This window comes from Hemitrygon akajei, chromosome 3, assembly GCF_048418815.1.
Source record: "Hemitrygon akajei chromosome 3, sHemAka1.3, whole genome shotgun sequence".
In the NCBI taxonomy this organism is placed as follows: Eukaryota; Metazoa; Chordata; class Chondrichthyes; order Myliobatiformes; family Dasyatidae; genus Hemitrygon; species Hemitrygon akajei.
In genome coordinates this window covers 32,829,362-32,849,437 of record NC_133126.1, presented here as the reverse complement: position 1 = coordinate 32,849,437, position 20,076 = coordinate 32,829,362, and the positions used below count along the sequence as shown (strand labels likewise).

The window sequence follows — 20,076 nt, the reverse complement described above, 5'->3', positions numbered from 1 at the left end:
TGGGTGGCAACACAGTCATGGGTATACAGAGAGTGGGCTTCGTACACAGTCCTGAGGAGCACCTGTGTTAATGTCAGAGAGGCAGAGGTGAGGGAGCCCACTCTTACCACCTGCCGGCAATCTGACAGGAAGTCCAAGATCCAGCTACACAAGGCAGAGTGAGGGCTGAGGTCTCTGAGCTTCCTGTCGAGCCTGGAGGGAATTGCCTGGTGTTGAATGCTGAACTGTGGTCCAAGAACAGCATTCTCACATAAGCATCCCTCTTCTCCAGATGTGCAAGGACAGTGTGTTGCGCTGTGGCTATTGCATCATTTGTCGATTGGTTGTGTCGGTAGGCGAATTGTAGGGGTCCAGTGTGGGTGGTAGCAAGCTGCAGATGTAATCCTTGACCAACCTCTCAAAGCATGTGCTTATTATAATAATTGTAATAATTATAATAATTGTAATAATTATAATATAATATTAAATTATTATTAAATTATAATAATGTGCTTATTACTGAGGTGAGTGCGACAGGATGCCAGTCATTCAGACATGTTACCTTGTTTCCATCCAAGGGGTCAGTGTGGACATGGTGGAGGATTACAAATACCTGGGGATATGAATGGACAATAAACTGGACTGGTCAAAGAACACTGAGGCTGTCTACAAGAAGGGTCAGAGCCATCTCTATTTCCTGAGGAGACTGAGGTCCTTTAACATCTGCCGGACGATGCTGAGGATGTTCTACGAGTCTGTGGTGGCCAGTGCTATCATGTTTGCTGTTGTGTGCTGGGGCAGCAGGCTGAGGGTAGCAGACACCAACAGAATCAACAAACTTATTCGTAAGGCCAGTGATGTTGTCGGGGTGGAACTGGACTCTCTGATGGTGGTGTCTGAAAAGAGGATGCTGTCCAAGTTGCATGCTATCTTGGACAATGACTCCCATCCACTCCATAATGTATTGGTTAGGCACAGGAGTACATTCAGCCAGAGACTCATTCCACCAAGATGTAACACTGAGCATCATAGGAAGTCATTCCTGCCTGTGGCCATCAAACTTTACAACTCCTCCCTCGGAGAGTCAGACACCCTGTGCCAATAGGCTGGTCCTGGACTTATTTCCACTTGACATGATTAACTTATTTAATTATTTATGGTTTTATATTGCTATATTTCTACACTATTCTTGGTTGGTGTGGCTGTAACGAAACCCAATTTCCCTCGGGATCAATAAAGTATGTCTGTCTGTCTTTTTAGGCACAGGAGCAATGGTGGATGTTTTGAAGCAGGAAGACAGTCTACACTGGGAGAGGGAGAGATTAAAATGTGCCAGTTGTGCCATGCACATCCTGAGTATCCGCCCTGGAATGATGGATCTTAGCCAGGGGTTCCCAACCTGGGGTCCATGGCATAAAAAAGGTTGGAAACCCCTGGTCTAGGCTTAATAACAGTTTGGCCCAGACTCAATGGGCCAAATGGCCTGTTTCTGTGCTGTGGAGCTGTATGACCCAATCAAAGGAACTGTAGCTCCATGTGTTAAAGGGCCCGCAATGATCAACATCAATGCTTTAAAGTGGGCACTCACATTCTCTTCCCATGTGTTAAAGGGGACTGCAGTGGTTCTTGTGTTTTAAAGGGTCATTCAGTTCTCCTGATGGATCAGCAACCTGATACGCCTTCCAGTTGCTGCAGAAACAAGGTGACCCCTGAAGCAGATAAAATCTCAGCTAGAAGTCCTGAAATCGATCACGATTCTAAATCCTGAAGCTTCATACCCAAGAGGATTATGCCTTAAAATGGTGATTCACCAGCACCGAACAGGACAATAAATGCTAGTCACATCAATTGTCCTCATTCTTTGAGTAAGTAAAAATAACTAAATAGATTAGCATGGACCTGGGATGAAATGTGGTTCAAGTGGAATGTCAGGTTTTTCCTCTCAATTTCTTGTGAAATAAAACCTCAAGAACAAGCTGCTGCTTGTGTGATGTGTCTCAGTCTGCCAAAGCATTTAAAGCAAGATATGTTAAATGTGGTGCCAAGATCACTTTGTACACAAAATAGATATGCTGAAGAAGTTTTAGTAATACATGAAAATTGTTTGAAATAATCAGGTTTTAAAGGAATTATTCCACCTTTAACCACTCCACTGAAAAGAAAAATCAAGTGTTTTTATGGCAAGTGCATGTATTATGATGTTTAACATTAGACTGTGATATTTGTAGGCTTACTGACTGAGGGACTGTGTCTGCCTTTAGCATTCATATACAGTATGTATGCAGAATCATAGCTGATCTTCTCCCTCCTTTGTTCTATTGTACCATTTAGGAGCACTGAGCAATTATCCAAATTGTATAAATAATCCAGTTTGTATAAAATTGAAACTCTCCCTCCCATCAAAGACATCTTCAAGAGGCAGTGCCTCAAGAAGGGACTGTCCACATTAAGGATATCCTCATCTGGGACGTGCCCTCTGGGAGGAGATACATATTCAATGAGTCTGAAGACTCATATTCAACAATTCAGAGACAGCTTCTTCCCCTCCATCAGTAGATTTCTGAATGGTCCATGAACCCATGAATTTCTCATTATATTTTTGTATTATTATTTATTTTGTAATTTATAGAAATTTTGTCTTTGTACTATAATGCTGCCACAAAACAACAAATTTCACATCGTATAAGGCAGTGAGAATAAGCCTGATTCTGAACTGGGCCATGGGGGCCATTCTAACGATTGATCAAGCTAACCAAGATTTAACTCTTTGATTAGTCAAAGTTCCAAATCCACGTGTCCATTTTATACATTATGAGAATGTGGGGTTGAACTAGAATCATCTGTGATTCTGAAGGAAGAGCGCAATATTTCATTTGATTTAAAATAGTCTTCTGAGATTAATTTGGTTACGCTGAATACTTCCTGTAATATTATTAATCACCAGGCGAGGGCACCCTTGCTTCCCACTTTAAAATAATAAACCCAAGAAAGTCTGCAGATACAGTACTGGTAATCCAAAGCAACCCACACAGAATACTGGAGGAATTACAGCAGGTCAGGCAGCATTTATGGAAATGAATGAACAGTCAATGCTTTGGACTGAGACCCATCTTCAATGCCCTTCATAGTTTCATTGTCTAAAAGGGATTTGCATTCCATGAAGTTCTTGAGATATAATTATTACTGTAATAGAACAACACCACATAAAACAGCGATGAAGTAAATTATTAGATTACCTCTGGGGTTCTTCTTATTTGCCTCATTGGGAAATGAGCTTTAGGTTTAACATCATATCCATAGAACAAGAGTATGGAACATCCTCAGCCTTAAAAATTTTTTAAATGCCTATTTATGTGCTTAAGTTTCTAGATCTGACAAATTAAACTTTGACTTGGGTGAAAGATGCTGCCAATAACCTACAGCAGATATCAGTTATTTTAATGAGCTGAAGCTTATGCATAGCAACCAGCATATTAATATTCCATATTATCTCACACAGAATTATATACAGTAGAAAATTTAATTATTATACATTGAGATACAGGATGGAATAGACCATTCCAGCCCTTTGAGCCACACCTCCCAGCAACCCCCAATTTAATCCTATCCTAATTATGGGACAATTTTTACAATGACCAATTAACCAACTAACTGGTGGCTTTGGATAGCACGAGGAAACTGAAGCACCCGGAGAAATCCCACTCGGTCAGAGGGAGAACTCCTCACAGGCAGCAGCAGGAATTGAACGCAGACAGTCTGTGGTGTAAAGCGTTGTGCTAACCACTGCACTGCTATGCCACATGTATGGTATCATACAAGTATTTTGTATTTATGAATTTCCAGAAGCTTAGGTTTATGTAGTGTAGTTATGAATAATATACTGTTAACAATGACTATTGCCTAAAAGAACTGAATTTCCTAATTTCTGAAGATAAGGTATCGTTTTACTGGTGCTCCTTACAGACAAACTTTGGTACAGCACATCAAACTGTTTTGAGTGCAACATTTCATTCATATTCCAATGTTTAACCATCCAGTATTCCTTACTTTGCTAAATCTGCATCACTACTTCCTGAAATAGAATAGCAGTTTGATGGTTTTCCACTTCTCATCCAATCATCCTGTGATTTACCACTGATTGATTGCCTTTTAATCAATCATTTGCTAAGTAGTCAATTAACCTCAGTTAAAAATAATCTATTAGTTCTAACAGAGGTTTATTGTACTTAGTAAACTGGCTTGGACTCAGACCTCAAAAGGTAAAAGGGTAATGTGCAAAGCCTCTCTCCTTAATTGATCCAGTAATAATGGTGCATAGTTCCCTGAAGGTGGAATCTCATGTGGATAGGGTGGTGAAGAAAGCTTTTGGTATGCTGGCCTTTATAAATCAGAGCATTGAGTATAGGAGTTGGGATGTAATGTTAAAATTGTACAAGGCATTGGTAAGGCCAAATTTGGAGTACAGTTCTGGTCACCAAATTATAGGAAAGATATCAACAAAATAGAGAGAGTACAGAGAAGATTTACTAGAATGTTACCTGGGTTTCAGCACCTAAGTTACAGAGAAAGGTTGAACAAGTTAGGTCTTGATTCTTTGGAACGTAGAAGGTTGAGGGGGGACTTGATAGAGGTATTTAAAATTATAAGGGGGATAGATAGAGTTGACGTGGATAGGATTTTTCCATTGAGAGTAGTGGAGATTCAAACAAGATGACATGAGTTGAGAGTTAAGGGGCAAAAGTTTAGGGGTAACATAAGGGGGAATTTCTTTACTCAGAGTGGTAGCTGTGTGGAACGGGCTTCCAGTAGAAGTGGTAGGGGCAGATTAAACATTGTCATTTAAAGTAAAATTGGATATGTATATAGACAGGAAAGGAATGGAGGGTTATGGGCTGAGTGCAGGTTGGTGGGACTAGGTGAGAGTAAGTGTTTGGTCTGTTTCCGTGCTGTAATTGTTATATGGTTATATATAATTGGCTTCTTGGAGCTTCCTTTCATAATATTCATGAGATTTTCTCAAAGAGACATTCAGCTTGCTTTCAATTTATGAAATTTGTTTAACATGGTCAGTAACATTTAATTCACTTTTAACTAATCATGTGGTCTTTATGGACATAGTAAAAGGTTACAGATGATCTTCAATGTGCGTAGAACATTTCCACTCATTGTGTCTAAGTGAATAGAAGACAAGGAAATGAACTCAGTTGTGATGCATCCAGCCATCAGATGACCATACACATCATGTGCCAATGCACTCAGCCTGTAAAGTGGAGTAACTCATGGTATGGTCCTGCAGCACAGAAAGTGTCGTATATACTTGTAGGAGGGAGGGACTTCCTTAAAAAGATCCTTTTTGGATACAGGATTCTCATAATCAGGGAAATCCATAATGATGAAAGAATTAAATTTTGTCTTTGTGCACTTTAACCAGCTACCATTTAAACTTTGATAGCGTTCCAAACCTACACAATGAAGTACATGTGTAATCACAAAATTGTTGATCCATTATCTGTTGAAGATAGCACTATTGACCCTGCCGTAAGTTTTAAAATCTTTATCTAGCTGTCTCTTACTCTTCAATTCAAACCCAGATAACTTACCCAAATCAGCACAAATACTATTCTTGTTACAATGACTTCAAAACTATTTACGTCACAAACGATTACAGGAACAAAGTTCTTATATGCAATAGCAAAATGTTAAGTACCATGATTATTTGGAGAATATTACCGTGACATGTGATGCCATACGATTCCTTCCTTCCTTCTCAGGAAACACATGTCGAAGGAGCAAGATCCAACAGGAAAATCACTGTCAGGGAAAGTCTGCAATTTCCAAATGTTATTACTACCAGGTTTGCAAAATTAATTTAAACTATTTCATTAGGAAGCATGTCTTGCAAGCATGAAGGATCATTGTTTCATAACAATGCTTTACAAAAACTTTTTGAAGGGTCAATAAGTTTCCTAACGTTATTGTTCAAAAAAAATTACACATGACTGCACCGCTGCTTGGCTTCACATATTAATACCTTCCTTCAAAAGACTTGTTTAAATAAATAATGGAACACACATTTCAAATCAGCAGTTTAACAAATTAAAATACTGTATTTACTAAAATGACAGACTTTATCTTAATCAGGTCATCACCGGCATATGTCATAAAATATATTGTTATGCAGCAGTGGTACGTTGCGATACATAGTAATAAAAACAGAATTTAAGTACATTAAATAGTCAAATTAAATCAGTAGTGCAAAAAAAAAGTAGAGGTAGTGTTCATGGGTTCAACATCCATTCAGAACTGATGGCAGAGGGGAAGAAGCTGTTCCTGAAATGTTATCTACGGGCTCTTCCTGTACCACCTCCCCAATGGTAGCACTTGAGAATCACTGGGTTTTGTCCTGAGTGATGGGGGATCCTTTTTGGTGGATTTTTCCTGCTTTATTTATTCTTCCAAAAATAATCAATTCCAGAAAGCGGTAAGCTACTTGGGGGAAAAAAACTGCTTTCTGAATTAAGTTCTTCTGAACTAATTTATTACTCGAAGCATTACAGAAAACACAGACATAAATGGGCAAATCTACATGGATATTAGGATTACTACACATACCACTAGTAAAAGGAAGGAATCATTTCACTACCGATCAATTATTCATTACTTATTACTGTTTGGGTTTGAAGATGATCTTTTACATTTAGTCAAGAAGCTCAGAAACATACAACTGTAGTAGGTGACGTTTACATAGACTTCAATACGGTCCCATAAGAGAAACTGGTTCAAAATGTTAGGGCCCACGGTATCCAGGATGAGTCAACATGGCAGTAGGAGATGGAGGGCTTTTTTTTCTGATCGTATGCCTGGAACTAGTGGTGTTCCACAGGAAATTGTCCTGGGACCCTTGCTGTCTGCTGGACCTGTGAATGATTTATGTGGGTGCAGAATCACTAATTTTGCAGATGGCACCAAGATCAGGTGAGCCATTGATGGCATGAACAGATTGTCTCAGGCCACAGGGCGATATGAATTAGTTGGTGCACTGAACTGAGATGGAGTTTAATATGGATAACTAGGAGGTGATGGAGTTAGTGAGTACTGATGAAGATGAGGCATACACCGTAAATGGTAGGGTTTCTAAGGAGTACTGAGGAACAGGGGGCCTTGGAGCACAAGCCCAAAGATTACAGAAAGAGGCAGCAGAGTTAAGAAGGCATATGGATTGCTTCCCTTTATTAGGGAAGAGTGATTAGGCTTCATATTTGTAAAACCCTCATCAGGTGTCAGCTGGAGTGCTGCATTTATGGTCAGATGATAGGAAAGATGTGATGGTACTAGATTGTTAGTTGGATAGTTTTATTATGAGGAGAAAAAGCAGACAGAGTATTACAGCACAGAAGTAGGCCATTTGGCCCATCTAGTCAATGACAACCTGGTCATCTGCCTGCTCCTATCTACACTTCTACCATTGGTCTCCATGCTCTTCTCATCTATGTACCTATCCACACGTTAGGGTTACAATTGAAATCATATCTATCACTTCCACTGGCAGCTCATTTCACACTCTCACCACCCTCTGAGTTAAGACAGAGGCGCTGCTGTGTTTTCTCAGGAGGGGATGAAGCTGGGGGCAAAGGAAGATATTTTTGAGGACTGGGAAACTGAAGATAAATGGAGGACATCGATTTAGGGTAAGGAGAAAGATTTAAAGGAGATGAGGGCACCTAAATATTTGTATTTCCTATATAGCCCATCCTCTCTATAACTGGTTCTCAGAGCATTTCCATCAATCCACATTCCACTTACATCACTAGCAGGAGTATTTACATACTCAGCCTTTCAGTTCTGCAGGATGATGGTCCCACATACTTCATAAAGGCAATTATGGTACCAGTGCCCAAGCAGAGTATGTTGATTGGCCTCAATAACTACTGGCGAAAGACACTGACATAAACTGTAATGAAGTGCTTTGAGAGGTTGGTTATGATGCAGATCAACTACCTCAGACAATCTGAATCTGTTCCAATTTGCCTAGCCTCACAACAGGTCAACAACAGTTGCAAAGCAACTCACACAAAATCCTGGAGGAACTCTGATCAGGCAATGTCAATGGAAATGAATAAATAGTCAACATTTCAGACCTAGACCCTTCTTCAAGACTAAGGAGGAAGTGGGAAGATGACAGAATAAATTTCTCTGGCTTGTCTAGATCACCTGGACAATAGGAATTCATACATCAGGATGCTGCTCATCGACTACAGCTCGACATTCAACATCCAAACTGATCAAGCTACAAGACCTGGGCCTCTGTACCCCTCTCTGCAACTGCATACTCAAATTCCTCATTGGCAGACCTGAGATCAGCAAGGATTGGTAACATCTGCTCATTGATCATCAACACAGGTGCACCTCAAGGTTCTGTGCTTAGCCCCCTGCTGTAAGGAGTCCATAGACCCCTTGGTTAATGCTGGGGATCCGTGGTACAAAAAAAGGTTCAGAACCCCTGCTCCATACACATGACTGGGTGGCTGTGCACAGCTCCAGTGCCATCGTTAAATTTGGTGACATCTGTTGTTGCAAAATACAGCTGAAGAGTTAGCATACCAGGGCGAAATGTGATTGACGACACAAAAATGACCTTGCACTCAGCGTCAGCAAAAGAGCCAATTGTTGACTTCAGGAAGACGATCATGTGCCAGTCTACATGGGGGGGGGGGGGGCGGGGGGAGGGCAGAGGAAAGGAAAACAAATAAATAAATCGGTGAAGAGGAGCAGATTTAAATTCCTTACATAGATGCAATCATAAGGAAAGTGTGTCAGCACCTTTGCTTTCTTAGGATGAAGAGGCTTGGCTTTTCAATCGAACTCTAACAAACATCTGATTCGTTGCACCATGGTCTGGTTTGGTAATTCAGATGAACAGGGATGCAAGAAGCTGCAGAATAGTGAATGCTGGCAGAAACACCCCTTTGGTGGTAGTATCTACAGGAGGCACTGCCTCAAGAATACTATCCTTTACCTTGGAACTTGTTATATTTGCCTAAAGCGGGTAGAAATCTGACGGTACATTCTTCCATTTACCTCTGCAGCTCTTCAAGAATCAGGTGCAATGATCAATTTTTTCTTAAAGGGCTTGTTTCTTGAAGTTCCACCACTTTGGATACAAGTTTTACTTACTGTATATATCTGAATTTAAGTAGGTTATCAAAATATTTACATCTTATTCATAAGTGCTCAGTGGTAGCATCCATGATTTAGAAGGCTTAAGAGGGATTCTGAGGTAGAGGCTGTGAATGATAGCTCCTCAGCCAAGCACATTCACCAAGTGTTTGAACCTGCAGTTCCTCTGACTGAAAAGGCTTATTTATTATTGAAACAACACAAGCTAACTCATCTCATGAATCCCACAGTGTAATCGAACACATAACCTGAACTGTGAATCATTCTGGGGCATCCAAAAAATGCCATATTGTATCAAATGAATTTATCTTTCTAATCATATCTAATTTGCATTAGTGTAGTTAACTTGCTGGATTAGTTTCTAGAGGCTCAGATTACTCACTGAATGGGATGAGAATGTAAACTCAAGTGAATGTGAATTAAAATTGAATTCAAATGATGTCAAGCGTTGTTGGATGTCAAAAATCCATTGCGTTCACTAATATTTTTCAGGGAAGGATATCTCCCAGATTTACCTGATATATCCTGTTACACTGCTCACATAGTTGACTGATCGGGGGTGCATGGTGATAGTTGCTGCTCAACACATTTAACAGACAGACAGACATACTTTATTGATCCCGAGGGAAATTAGGTTTCGTTACAGCCACACCAACCAAGAATAGTGAAGAAATATAGCAATATAAAACCATAAATAATTAAATAATAAGTTAATCATGCCAAGTGGAAATAAGTCCAGGACCAGACTATTGGTTCAGGGTGTCTGACACTCCGAGGGAGGAGTTGTAAAGTTTGATGGCCACAGGCAGGAATGACTTCCTATGATGCTCAGTGTTACATCTCGGTGGAATGAGTCTTTGGCTGAATGTACTCCTGTGCCTAACCAGTACATTATGGAGTGGATGAGAGTCATTGTCCAAGATGGCATGCAACTTGGACAGCATCCTCTTTTCAGACATCACCGTCAGAGAGTGATTCAGGTTTAATCCTGAGTGTAGAGTTTATATGTTTTTTCTGTAAATTACATGAATTTCCTAAAGTGCTCCAGCTTCCTCCCACTTTCACAAGTAACGTCAATTGTCTAGGTTAATTGTGTGCTGTCAATCACCCCTTTTGTAGGTGGATTGTAAATCTGGCAAAGTCAGTAGGAATGTTGGGGGTATAACATCAATAAGGAACAGGATTGCTCTGAAAACCAGCAAACCTGATGGGCTGAATGGCCTCTATCTACTCCACAAGGAATATAGTCCATCAAGTCAGATTAAATCAAAGTTTCCAATCAATGTTGAGCAGCAAACAAGCTGACAGAGTAGAATGCAGAGCTAGGTAACAAATCATTCACAAGTCAATGTCAAGAGCCAGTTTCAAATACTTCTTGCCAGATTATGAGATTAATGCTGAATAGCACTTAATGTCAGAAATCTCAGATAGTTTTGCTGAAAACAATTTTAAAAAATTGAAGATAACCAGCAAACACCAAGTACAATCAGCTATCACTTACCAAGGAGTAATTCTGAAAGCATTTTGTTCACCAAAATAAACATCAATCAGACCTGTCTCATTGTACTTTTTATTTTAAGTACAGTGCAAAGTGCAAACTGTAATCATCCAAGTGAATTGTGAACTATGCCACACACAAGATACTGCTGACTCTTAGAGCTGAGATAACAGCATTTTGTAACCAGGGAGTGGGGAGAAAAAAAAAATCAGTGACTAACACACACTCACACAAACTACAATACTTAAAGCTACACAGTTCAAAGCAGACATAACATTTAAATAGATCTTCAGACTTTGGAAAAGAAGCATGACAAATACATTCAGACGGTAGTTAAACATATCTTTTTGTTCTACAGTTTGAACAAAAAGCAGTGCAGTTCTAATCAAAATTGCTCAACATTCAAATAGTTAATATTAAACAGTTAATTATCAATACACTTACTCAGTCATACACCTTAGCAATAGTCTTTTCCTTCATGGGCTGCTTGGAATGTTAATCGTGAAGAATTGCACCATACTTTCCTTCAAGACCCATCCCTCCAACCTACCTCAAGAAATCCCCACTAAAAAAATGTTTGAATGGATTATTTTACAACAATGCAAAGTTATTATTTTCCAAACAATTCATGGCACACACTTGAGCAGGTTGAGGTGGCATACAAATGCTTGAACTCTAATTGACTGCCTCTTAAATTGAAATGCCAGCACACCAAAAAGATTGAATTTGTTTTGAGAGAAACACTAAAAAGCCAACAGTGATTAAAAAACATCCTGTTTTATTAGTAGATTCATACTGAACTAGTTTAATGGTTAATGAGCACACGATTCATGTCAACAAAAAAATCTTGCATGGCAACAGCAATTAACGGAAATGCATCCACAGTAGTTGAAAGCTTCATAATAATCAAAGAGTAAATAGGAAATAATTCTGAATAAGCAAAGGAAGCAAATAGTTAATTTCAATCCCTTCCTGGATCCTGTTCAAATTGAAAAGTCCCACATGTAGAAATTCTGGCACAGTGAACACTGAAGGATTTTATCATGCATACTTTGCTTTGCATTTGTAGCATTTTGAAATGAATTCACATTCAGTTACTGTCTATAATAGCCATATGATTATAATCCAAAATACACAAATGCATTCATTGTAAAGTTGGCAGTGTTAGTGACTTTTTAAAGTGATGATTAAGGGGATAAACCACCATTCCCTACAACTGTAAGGCAGTTAATACATATTGTTTTTGTAACGAGACTCCAGAACTAATTCCACAATTCTATAATGCATCTCTGGCCATTTTAAATTAGCTAGTTGAAATTAGAGGGTCTATTATGTTTGCATGAAAAAAAACACATTCCAGAACTCTTTTTAATTAGATTCACTGTTGCTGGTCTGATTTACATTCCAAGTACCAATATATCACACAAGTCTCCCCTGGCGCAGAGCTCATTTTTCCAGATTTATCAGCCCCCTTTCCAAGCTGTACACAATGCTTTCTCACATCTCAATTTAGGAAAACCCTGGGGGCTGACTGTTCATGCTGTTTCAATTGGATGACAGCTTTAAATACGTGCAAAGAAATGTCAAAGGGACAAAGTTAGAGAGAGGTTGAGATACCCAACTGGTCTGGGTGCAAAAACATTTCATCCTTGCTATTAATGGCCATTAGTTTTTCCCCAAAGAATCAATACATTCTTAATCAGAAAATTTGTCTATCATGCAGTCTTAAATTAGTTAACACTTAAGGAAATGCACTTAGTGTCTTACTAAATAAAAATGTTTTATTCAAAATATTTAATCCTTTAAGGTCTGAAGCGTATCAGATTTAAATCTCAAATACATTTTCCACTTTAAAAAATTTCCATAACAGTTTAAAGAAACACTTTGGTTTCAAGTGATTCACCAATTCTACCTTACAATATGCACCACTGGAGAAAGCTGAAAAACCAAACCCCTTTTTGTGTGTTTGAATAGAAAAGTGGTACAAACATGTCAGAAGCGCTGCAGATCTTACAGCATCAAATAATCAAGTTTAATACTTTTGTAGCTAAAATGCAAGCAACAGAATTGAGAGCCACTTCTGGATTAACTTCCACCATTCAAGGGTACACAGTTCTTAGTACTGCAGAAAATCTACTTTGGTTATAACACTTAACAGTTTTAAAATCAAATTATTGTGCTCTCCAAATTCAACCACACTTCATTTACTTATATGGAATGAATGAGAGGGCATTCCAAAAATTGTTCTTAGGCATCATATAAACCTTGCAGTTCTAATTCTAATTTTACAATGGATGATTATGTTGTTCATATAATCTGAAATGTAGTTGACAAAGTTAACGTCATACATTATATTATAAATTCATCAAAACAATGGAATAAAAGATGTTCTCCATGTCTATAAGGAGTTGGACCAAATAAATGTACATGTGCACCAAGTCAATCCAACATTCTACATAAAATAAACAATGCTTATGTTGTGAATCCTTTGGGGATATTTCAAATAATACATTTTGCTTCTTAATATTGTGAAATGACAAAAACCTGAATAGAGTCTGCAAATGTCAATATTAACAGTCCTTAGTGAAAAACTTAGTCCTTCCAGCAGTGGTAAAATTTGTATGTTTGAGTGCAGCTATCATTACATTGTACTTTCTGCCTCAAATATTTCCATCAGAATAGTCAATGAAAAGGTGCAATGACAACCTTCAAAATAAAACTAAACCATTTTTCCACAGATCATTAACAGGGTTATCTCAAAAGATGTAGAAAAGTCAATATTAATTCCTGACTGCAAGTTTGTGAGGGCAAGTCATTTACTAAAAATGAAAGTGGAATAATCCAGATAGGAAAATATTGTAACTCACATATTATCATTAATCATTGCTTACAAGCCACAATTCAGGTTGGTGTAATTCAATGAATTACAGCAGCACACTATACTTTAGCAAAGGTAACTTCTTTACATTTGAGGTATAATGCTGCCCTCTGTTCTAGCAGTTAGATGCGACCTTATCCAATTTGCATATATTTATTTCAGTAGACCTTAAAGGTAAAGCAAATTTTCCTTTCTATGGTCATACTGAGACACTGCAAGTACATTTCTTGACATTTTAATTACAATTATTCACTGAAGTGCAGCATGGAGCTAGATACTCACAAGTACCCCACTTCCCTTAGTCCTGCAGTCTAAACTGCGATACACACAGACACACACACACATACCTATCCACTGTACCCTAAAAAAAAAGTACCTGCTGAGACTGCTTGCCATGTTTCAAAGCCCTACCCCATGTTGGCACACGGGGCTGGTGTGGGGAGGATGGCTTAGCACTGGGATGTGCAGCTCTTGGCAACCTGTTGGTAGGAGCATTGAGCATGGCTGTTGCTAAAGACAGGCAACAACTACATGTGTTAACAGATTGTCTGGAATCTGCAGTACTGACAGGTTGCCTCTCTCATCATTTGCTGTTGTGTGTGGTGAAAGCCACTATGAGCTCAAAGGCCAGTGTCTATTGTTGAGCTTCGTACCATGGAGAATCTCACGGCAGGCCAGAAAAGCAGCTTCCGTCACATCCAACAAGTGACATTCAAAGATCATATCCCCAGCACAAGAACAGATCTCAATGCTGAGAGACTACAACACTTGTATATAACAAGTCAACCCAACACCAGCCTGCACTGGCATCCTCTCCACATGAGCCAGGGATTGCCAGAGGACGTCTTGGTTTCACACCAGGTTATGGCACAGAACAGAGCCAGAAATGTCTAATACTACTGTAGTATGACTTTAGTGCTGCTCTACAAGAACCCTTGTTCCTGGGAACGCACCGAGTGCCAAGCTAGGTACCATTGTATTGGGTCACATAGTAACGAAGGTGGTGAATGGTCTCCTCAATCACTGTGCTACTTTGGGGAAAGGAGATGGAAAACAATGAATTTTAAAAAAAACATAACTTCAAGTTAATACCCAGAGAAACTTTTGTGCCAGAGTCAATCCCAGATTCTTATATTTAACAGCCACTTATTTAATAGTAATACAAAATCAAAATAATATTTTGGTAATATCACCTTCAGCATATCCAATGTTCAACTTACTCAGAGTCAGCAACTATCAGCATCCGGACAAAGAATAGTTTTCAAGGGGTTATTTATCAAAGCTATGTTTAAAGATGAAAGACCAATGAAAAAAATGGGAATAAACTAAGTCTTTACATTAAGCTTCCAAATCGGAAACCAAATATTTCCTGAATTTTCAAGTATACCACACAGCTCAAGCATATTGCAGCTTTTGTACTTGACTGCAGTTAGTTGTATCATCACACACGGAGAGTATAATAGCAATTTGTCACATCATCTTCAATCATATTTGATGGCTTGGCCATATACAAAAATCAATAGGGTTGTTTGATGTGCAGAAAATATTTAGAGCAATTGTATTTAAAAAATAATTTATCCCTATTCCTTCCCTTCATCATATCCTTCAATATTCTATCCTATGAATATAATGATAGCACAGGCAGCAAGTCTCAGTAATATCCCTACGGTTTAATGGAATGGTATAGGAACAAAGTGTTCCCCTATACAATACCACGCAATATTGCTGATCTGTAAAAGTAAACAAGTATCACAGGCTCTAATCTGATTAGATCAGCTCCGCATAAAAATATAGCAATCCAATTCTGAGGTGCAAACAGGATCAGATCCAGCAAATCTCTTTCCAGCCAATGACTTCGGAAATGACACAACTTGAGTGAGATACAACCAAAGACAGATTACACAACCCACACAAATATTGTTAAACTCTTTCGTTCATTTACAAAAAATTCTGGTGTTTAAAAAGACAATGAGGAAATGCCTTCAAATGCATCCTCTTAAAATAAAGCCTGAAAAATATTCAGTAATATTTTGATGGATTTCTGTATTAGAAATCCATCTCAGTCACTCACAACATCCACAGGATACTTTCCCTCTGACACAGCCTACACTTCCCCACAGGATGTTATTTGGTTTGGCAATAAGACCAAGGTGCAAGTAGGGAAAAGGATTATATCTGTTTGTCAATAATTTGCAATCTTATGTATAGAAAAATCAATAAACAAGCTTTCTGAGATAATTCATTCAAAAATCTGGTATTTAAACACTTTTATACTAAAATCAGTAAGTAATAGTGAATAATAATAATTTCATTATTATTAATGAAAGTAATAACTGAAAACACAAGTCCCAGCAGCAAGAATGGAAAGACAGGAAAACTAATCTTTTGTATCATCTTGAAACGTGAATTTATGACTGATTTTCAGCCAAATAGCCTGCTGTAATGTCCTACTATGGCCCTCAGTGTGGAATTCAAATTAATTATTTAATTTGCACGGAATATGGTGAGCAGTTCTGAGCCCCTTAATTAAGAAAGAATGAGCTGGTATTGGAGAGGGTCCAGATGAGGTTCATGAGAATGATCCCGGGAGTAAAAAGGTCAATGCATGAAGAGCGTTTAATGGCTGGACTCTGGGCCTGGACTTGCAGGAATTCAGAAGAATGGGCGGGGGGGGGGGGGGGGAATCTCATTGAAACCTATCAAATATTGAAAGGCCTACATAGATTGGACATGGAAAGAGTGTCTAGGACCAGAGGGTACAGCTTCTGAATAGAGGGATGGCCATTTAGAACAGCTGAAGAGAAATTTCTTTAGCCAGATGGTGGTGAACCAATGGTATTTGTTGTCACCGCTGACTGTGGAGGCCAAGTCATTGCATATATTTAAAGTGGAGGTTGGATAGATTCTTGATTAGTAAGGGTGCCAAAGGTTACAGGGTGAAAGCAGGAGAATGGGATTGAGAGGGATAATAAATCAGTAATGATGGAATGGCGGAGCAGACTCAGTGGGCGGAATGGCCTAATTCTGCTTCCATGTCTGATGGAGGGACACCTTTGTAGAACTAACAGATCTTTACTACATTAACAAATAACGACTGCTTGAAAGGAACTGGTCAGCGTTCTTCCCATTAGACCTTCCAGTTTTGACCATAGCAGAATGGAGAAGGGTAAAGATGACATTTCATACTGAAAGTAAAAAATAAATTTCTTTTAATACGGTTAGTACCGTAACAATGTGATTGTGAGTAATGCTACATTGCAGCAAGTGCAGCTCAAGTTCCTCTTGGCAGGGTTATCATTATCACTATTAGTTTCTGGAAGATTAGAGAAAAAAATGAAATTAAACAGGGGCTGATAACCGGATGCATATGAAAAGTTGTTTTTAAAAAAAGAGCTAACTGAATTGCAGAGCCCCCATGCAAAAAGTATAGTGTTGAATTAATGTCCAATCTATTTGCAAACTTAGAATGAGGGTATCAAGCTATTCATGACAACATAATCTACAGATTTAAGAAGATAAATTCATTATTTATTATAAGAGATCTTTAACACTGACAAGCTCACCACACACGACTACCCAATTCTATACTGCATATAGGGAAAGGGTGCAAAGACACGCAGTAAAATATAACAGTCTACTTCAATTACTCAAACACCAAGAGCAAAGTTAGTACCTTATGTGATTTTGGCTACCGTTATAGCAAGTCATGCAATAATGCTCAAGGCTCAAATCTAGAACAGCTGCTGTTTTCATTATTAACCTACAGGATCTACATTTGACAGGATAATATGATGAATGACAGTAGAGCAAAAGTATGATTTTTCAAAGCCTGCGGCAATAAAATGATACAACACTGCAGCATTTTCTCATAAGTGCTAAGGGCACAATGTTATTCTCAATTAAGTCCTTTCTTCAGAGCACTTTTGGTTGGAGCCAGGTCCAACTTCCAACATGTGAAATATTAACTCCAACTTTTGTAGTGTCCAGTAATTTTATCTTTTTCTTTAACATGAAGAAGATTCCAATGGTCAATAGCTCTAAATGTGAGAGGCATAAGCAATTAATGTTTAACAATGAGGTCACAGAGTGAAAGCTTAAACAAAAACATCCAACCAGACATGGTGGCATCTTGTTATATGCTTACTACAAAACTTGCATGCATAAGGTGGTCCATCTAAAACTGACAAGAATTACGCACTTGTATGTAACTCCTTTCACAAAATGCAATTGTATATTGCAAATTAACAGTGCAATCCAAAAATGTATCAAGACTAAAACAAGCTAAAGCGTATAAGGAAGTGTTGGGTAAAGAAAAAAAAGTTGCACAACTCATCTGAGGCATTTAGAATTTATGATCACTGCAGAAAGTACAGCAATTCTTATGTAATAAACCGAAAGGCACAATTGAATAAGCTGTTAAGATACCCGAACCTTGAGACTATTAAGATTACATTACAGAGTTCATTCTGCACAGATTTAATCAGTTTTGCTTGCATTTAAGAGGAATTTTCATAATCATTAAGAGTTTGTTCTCATCAGAATGGCTGGCCTCTATCTGATAGTGGGAATAACAACCAGCTGAAATTTCAGTCATGTCCATTTCTCCCCCCTCTTGAAAGTGTCCAAGCTTCATGTGTCCATGCAAATAGAAGCTCGAGGGTTGAGGCAGAATATATAACCATTCCTCCACATAATCCCCACCCCCACCCGCAATTAGAACTTTGCATTGCTTCTTTCAGCTAATCGGTTGAAAACATCTGGTATCCCATCAAGAGAGGTTCAGGTAATTGAATAAGCAAGGAACCACAAATAGGGCCACAAATCCTACTGTTCCATATGTCAAGTAACGATAGGGAAGCTCCACTTCCATTCTTTTTCGTGCCTGGCGAATGTCTGTGCAAGGAATACGGAATATTTTGCAGGCCAGAGGAATAGTGATTGCTTTCAGCACTGCTCTGGTCAATAACAGGACCACTACTCCAACTGCAAAACGTAGAAATGCTCTTGCAATGAGCTGAAATGTGATCGAGGGGGGAGTAAACGGCAGAGCAACAAGTGGTGGGTCAGGCAATATGCCAAACATGTGGTTGACATGGGAAGCACAGGCAATGCCCGCTCCGGTGCCTAAAATTTCAGCAGTATCCCCACGAGACGTACTCCATGTGTCCAAGGTAAACGAAAAGAGGCCCATGCCCAGGTGAAGGCCGATGATGAACAAAGGAGCATACTTGTAGGTTAAATTGAAGTTGTCAATTAAGTCCAAAGCCGGGTGAAAGATGATCAGGATTAGAATGCTGTAAAGCACACCAATAATTACATCCTATCAAAAAAAAAAGAAACAAGAGGCTCATTAGTTTGAGGTATTATCTGATTCATAAAAGCCAAAAATTAGATTTTCTTAAATCAAAGCCATAACATATCAATTTACTAATGACAGTTATACACATTAGCTTACAGAACATATTTAGAGGCTGGTAATTACTGTAAGCTAGATGTTACTGTGGCTTCACTGCTTAATTTGAAGCTTCATATTATTCAGCACTTAAGTAATTTGTTTCGATTTTAACTTGCACTCTGGGTAAATCATCCACAAGGCACCCTATAAACTTTACCTTTATAATCACCAACTGACTAACTTGATAATTATCTTGGATTTAAAGTACCTATTATCAAGATCACATTTAAACACACAGTAGCTGAATTAATTTGCTGTGGCAAGCTACAGTTCTGAACTTGCTCAGCTGTTCAGACTTGGAAGAGAAACTAACGTTAAACATGAACCAACAATCTGCAAGTGTGGGCAAGGGTACCAAAGTACTCTGATATGAAAGCTGAGGCAAGAGAACCTCTACAATGTCAGCTACCATGTTGGGCAAGAAGAGAAAATTAATAAAAAGGGTCTTCCAGTCAAGATGATGCTAGCAAATAACGATTCCATGAGCGACATACTCCAGATAGCAAAACTTTCCAATTATTTCACTTTTTCTATGCCTTCTGCTCATTCTTTTTGTTTTGTTTTTGTTACAGAAACTGTTGGAGCCTGCGACGTAGAGTTTGAATCCGGATCGAAGGGTTCATCTGTGTGTTCTGTCTAGAGAGCTGCCTTGTGGAGATCATAGACGGGAGAGGTTGGGGGCCGGGGGGGGGGGGGAAAGAGGCGCAGAGGTCTCAGAACACAAGCTGACTTCCGGAAAAGACCAGAAATGAGGTGTGGTGTCATGATTGACTACAGCTCGAAGCAGCAAGGAAGACTGAAGCATCGAGGTGAATGGGTAAATGTGGTGGGGTCAGTGCTGGCTCGGCGCAAGGCGTCAGCAGCCAGATTGGCGTGTTCAGCCCTGGGTTGGCCTGCAGACCTGATCAGCCCATTCAGTCCGGGTAGACGGCGTTCAACCCGTAAAAAGTGACTGCTGATTCAGGAAGGACTGAGCTCATGTGGCTGTTCTCCTTGTATGCAGTGAAAAGATGTTTCCCATATTCTGAGGTTTATGTGACTATTTTACTGTGCTTTTTATAGGTTTCCTTCAGTTTTTTGGTGTTTTCT

General features: G+C 38.9%; 1 protein-coding gene across 1 annotated transcript in view; it reads right to left on the bottom strand.

Moving 5' to 3' along the window:
* Positions 1-11,412: 11,412 nt before the first annotated feature.
* sgpp1b (sphingosine-1-phosphate phosphatase 1b) overlaps positions 11,413-20,076 on the bottom strand; it is a 37,598-nt gene continuing 28,934 nt past the window's right edge. Inside the window, exon 3 of the mRNA XM_073039505.1 lies at positions 11,413-18,852. Coding sequence (XP_072895606.1) covers positions 18,301-18,852 — 552 coding nt within the window. The 3' untranslated portion in view covers positions 11,413-18,300. The remainder of the gene's footprint in view (positions 18,853-20,076) is intronic.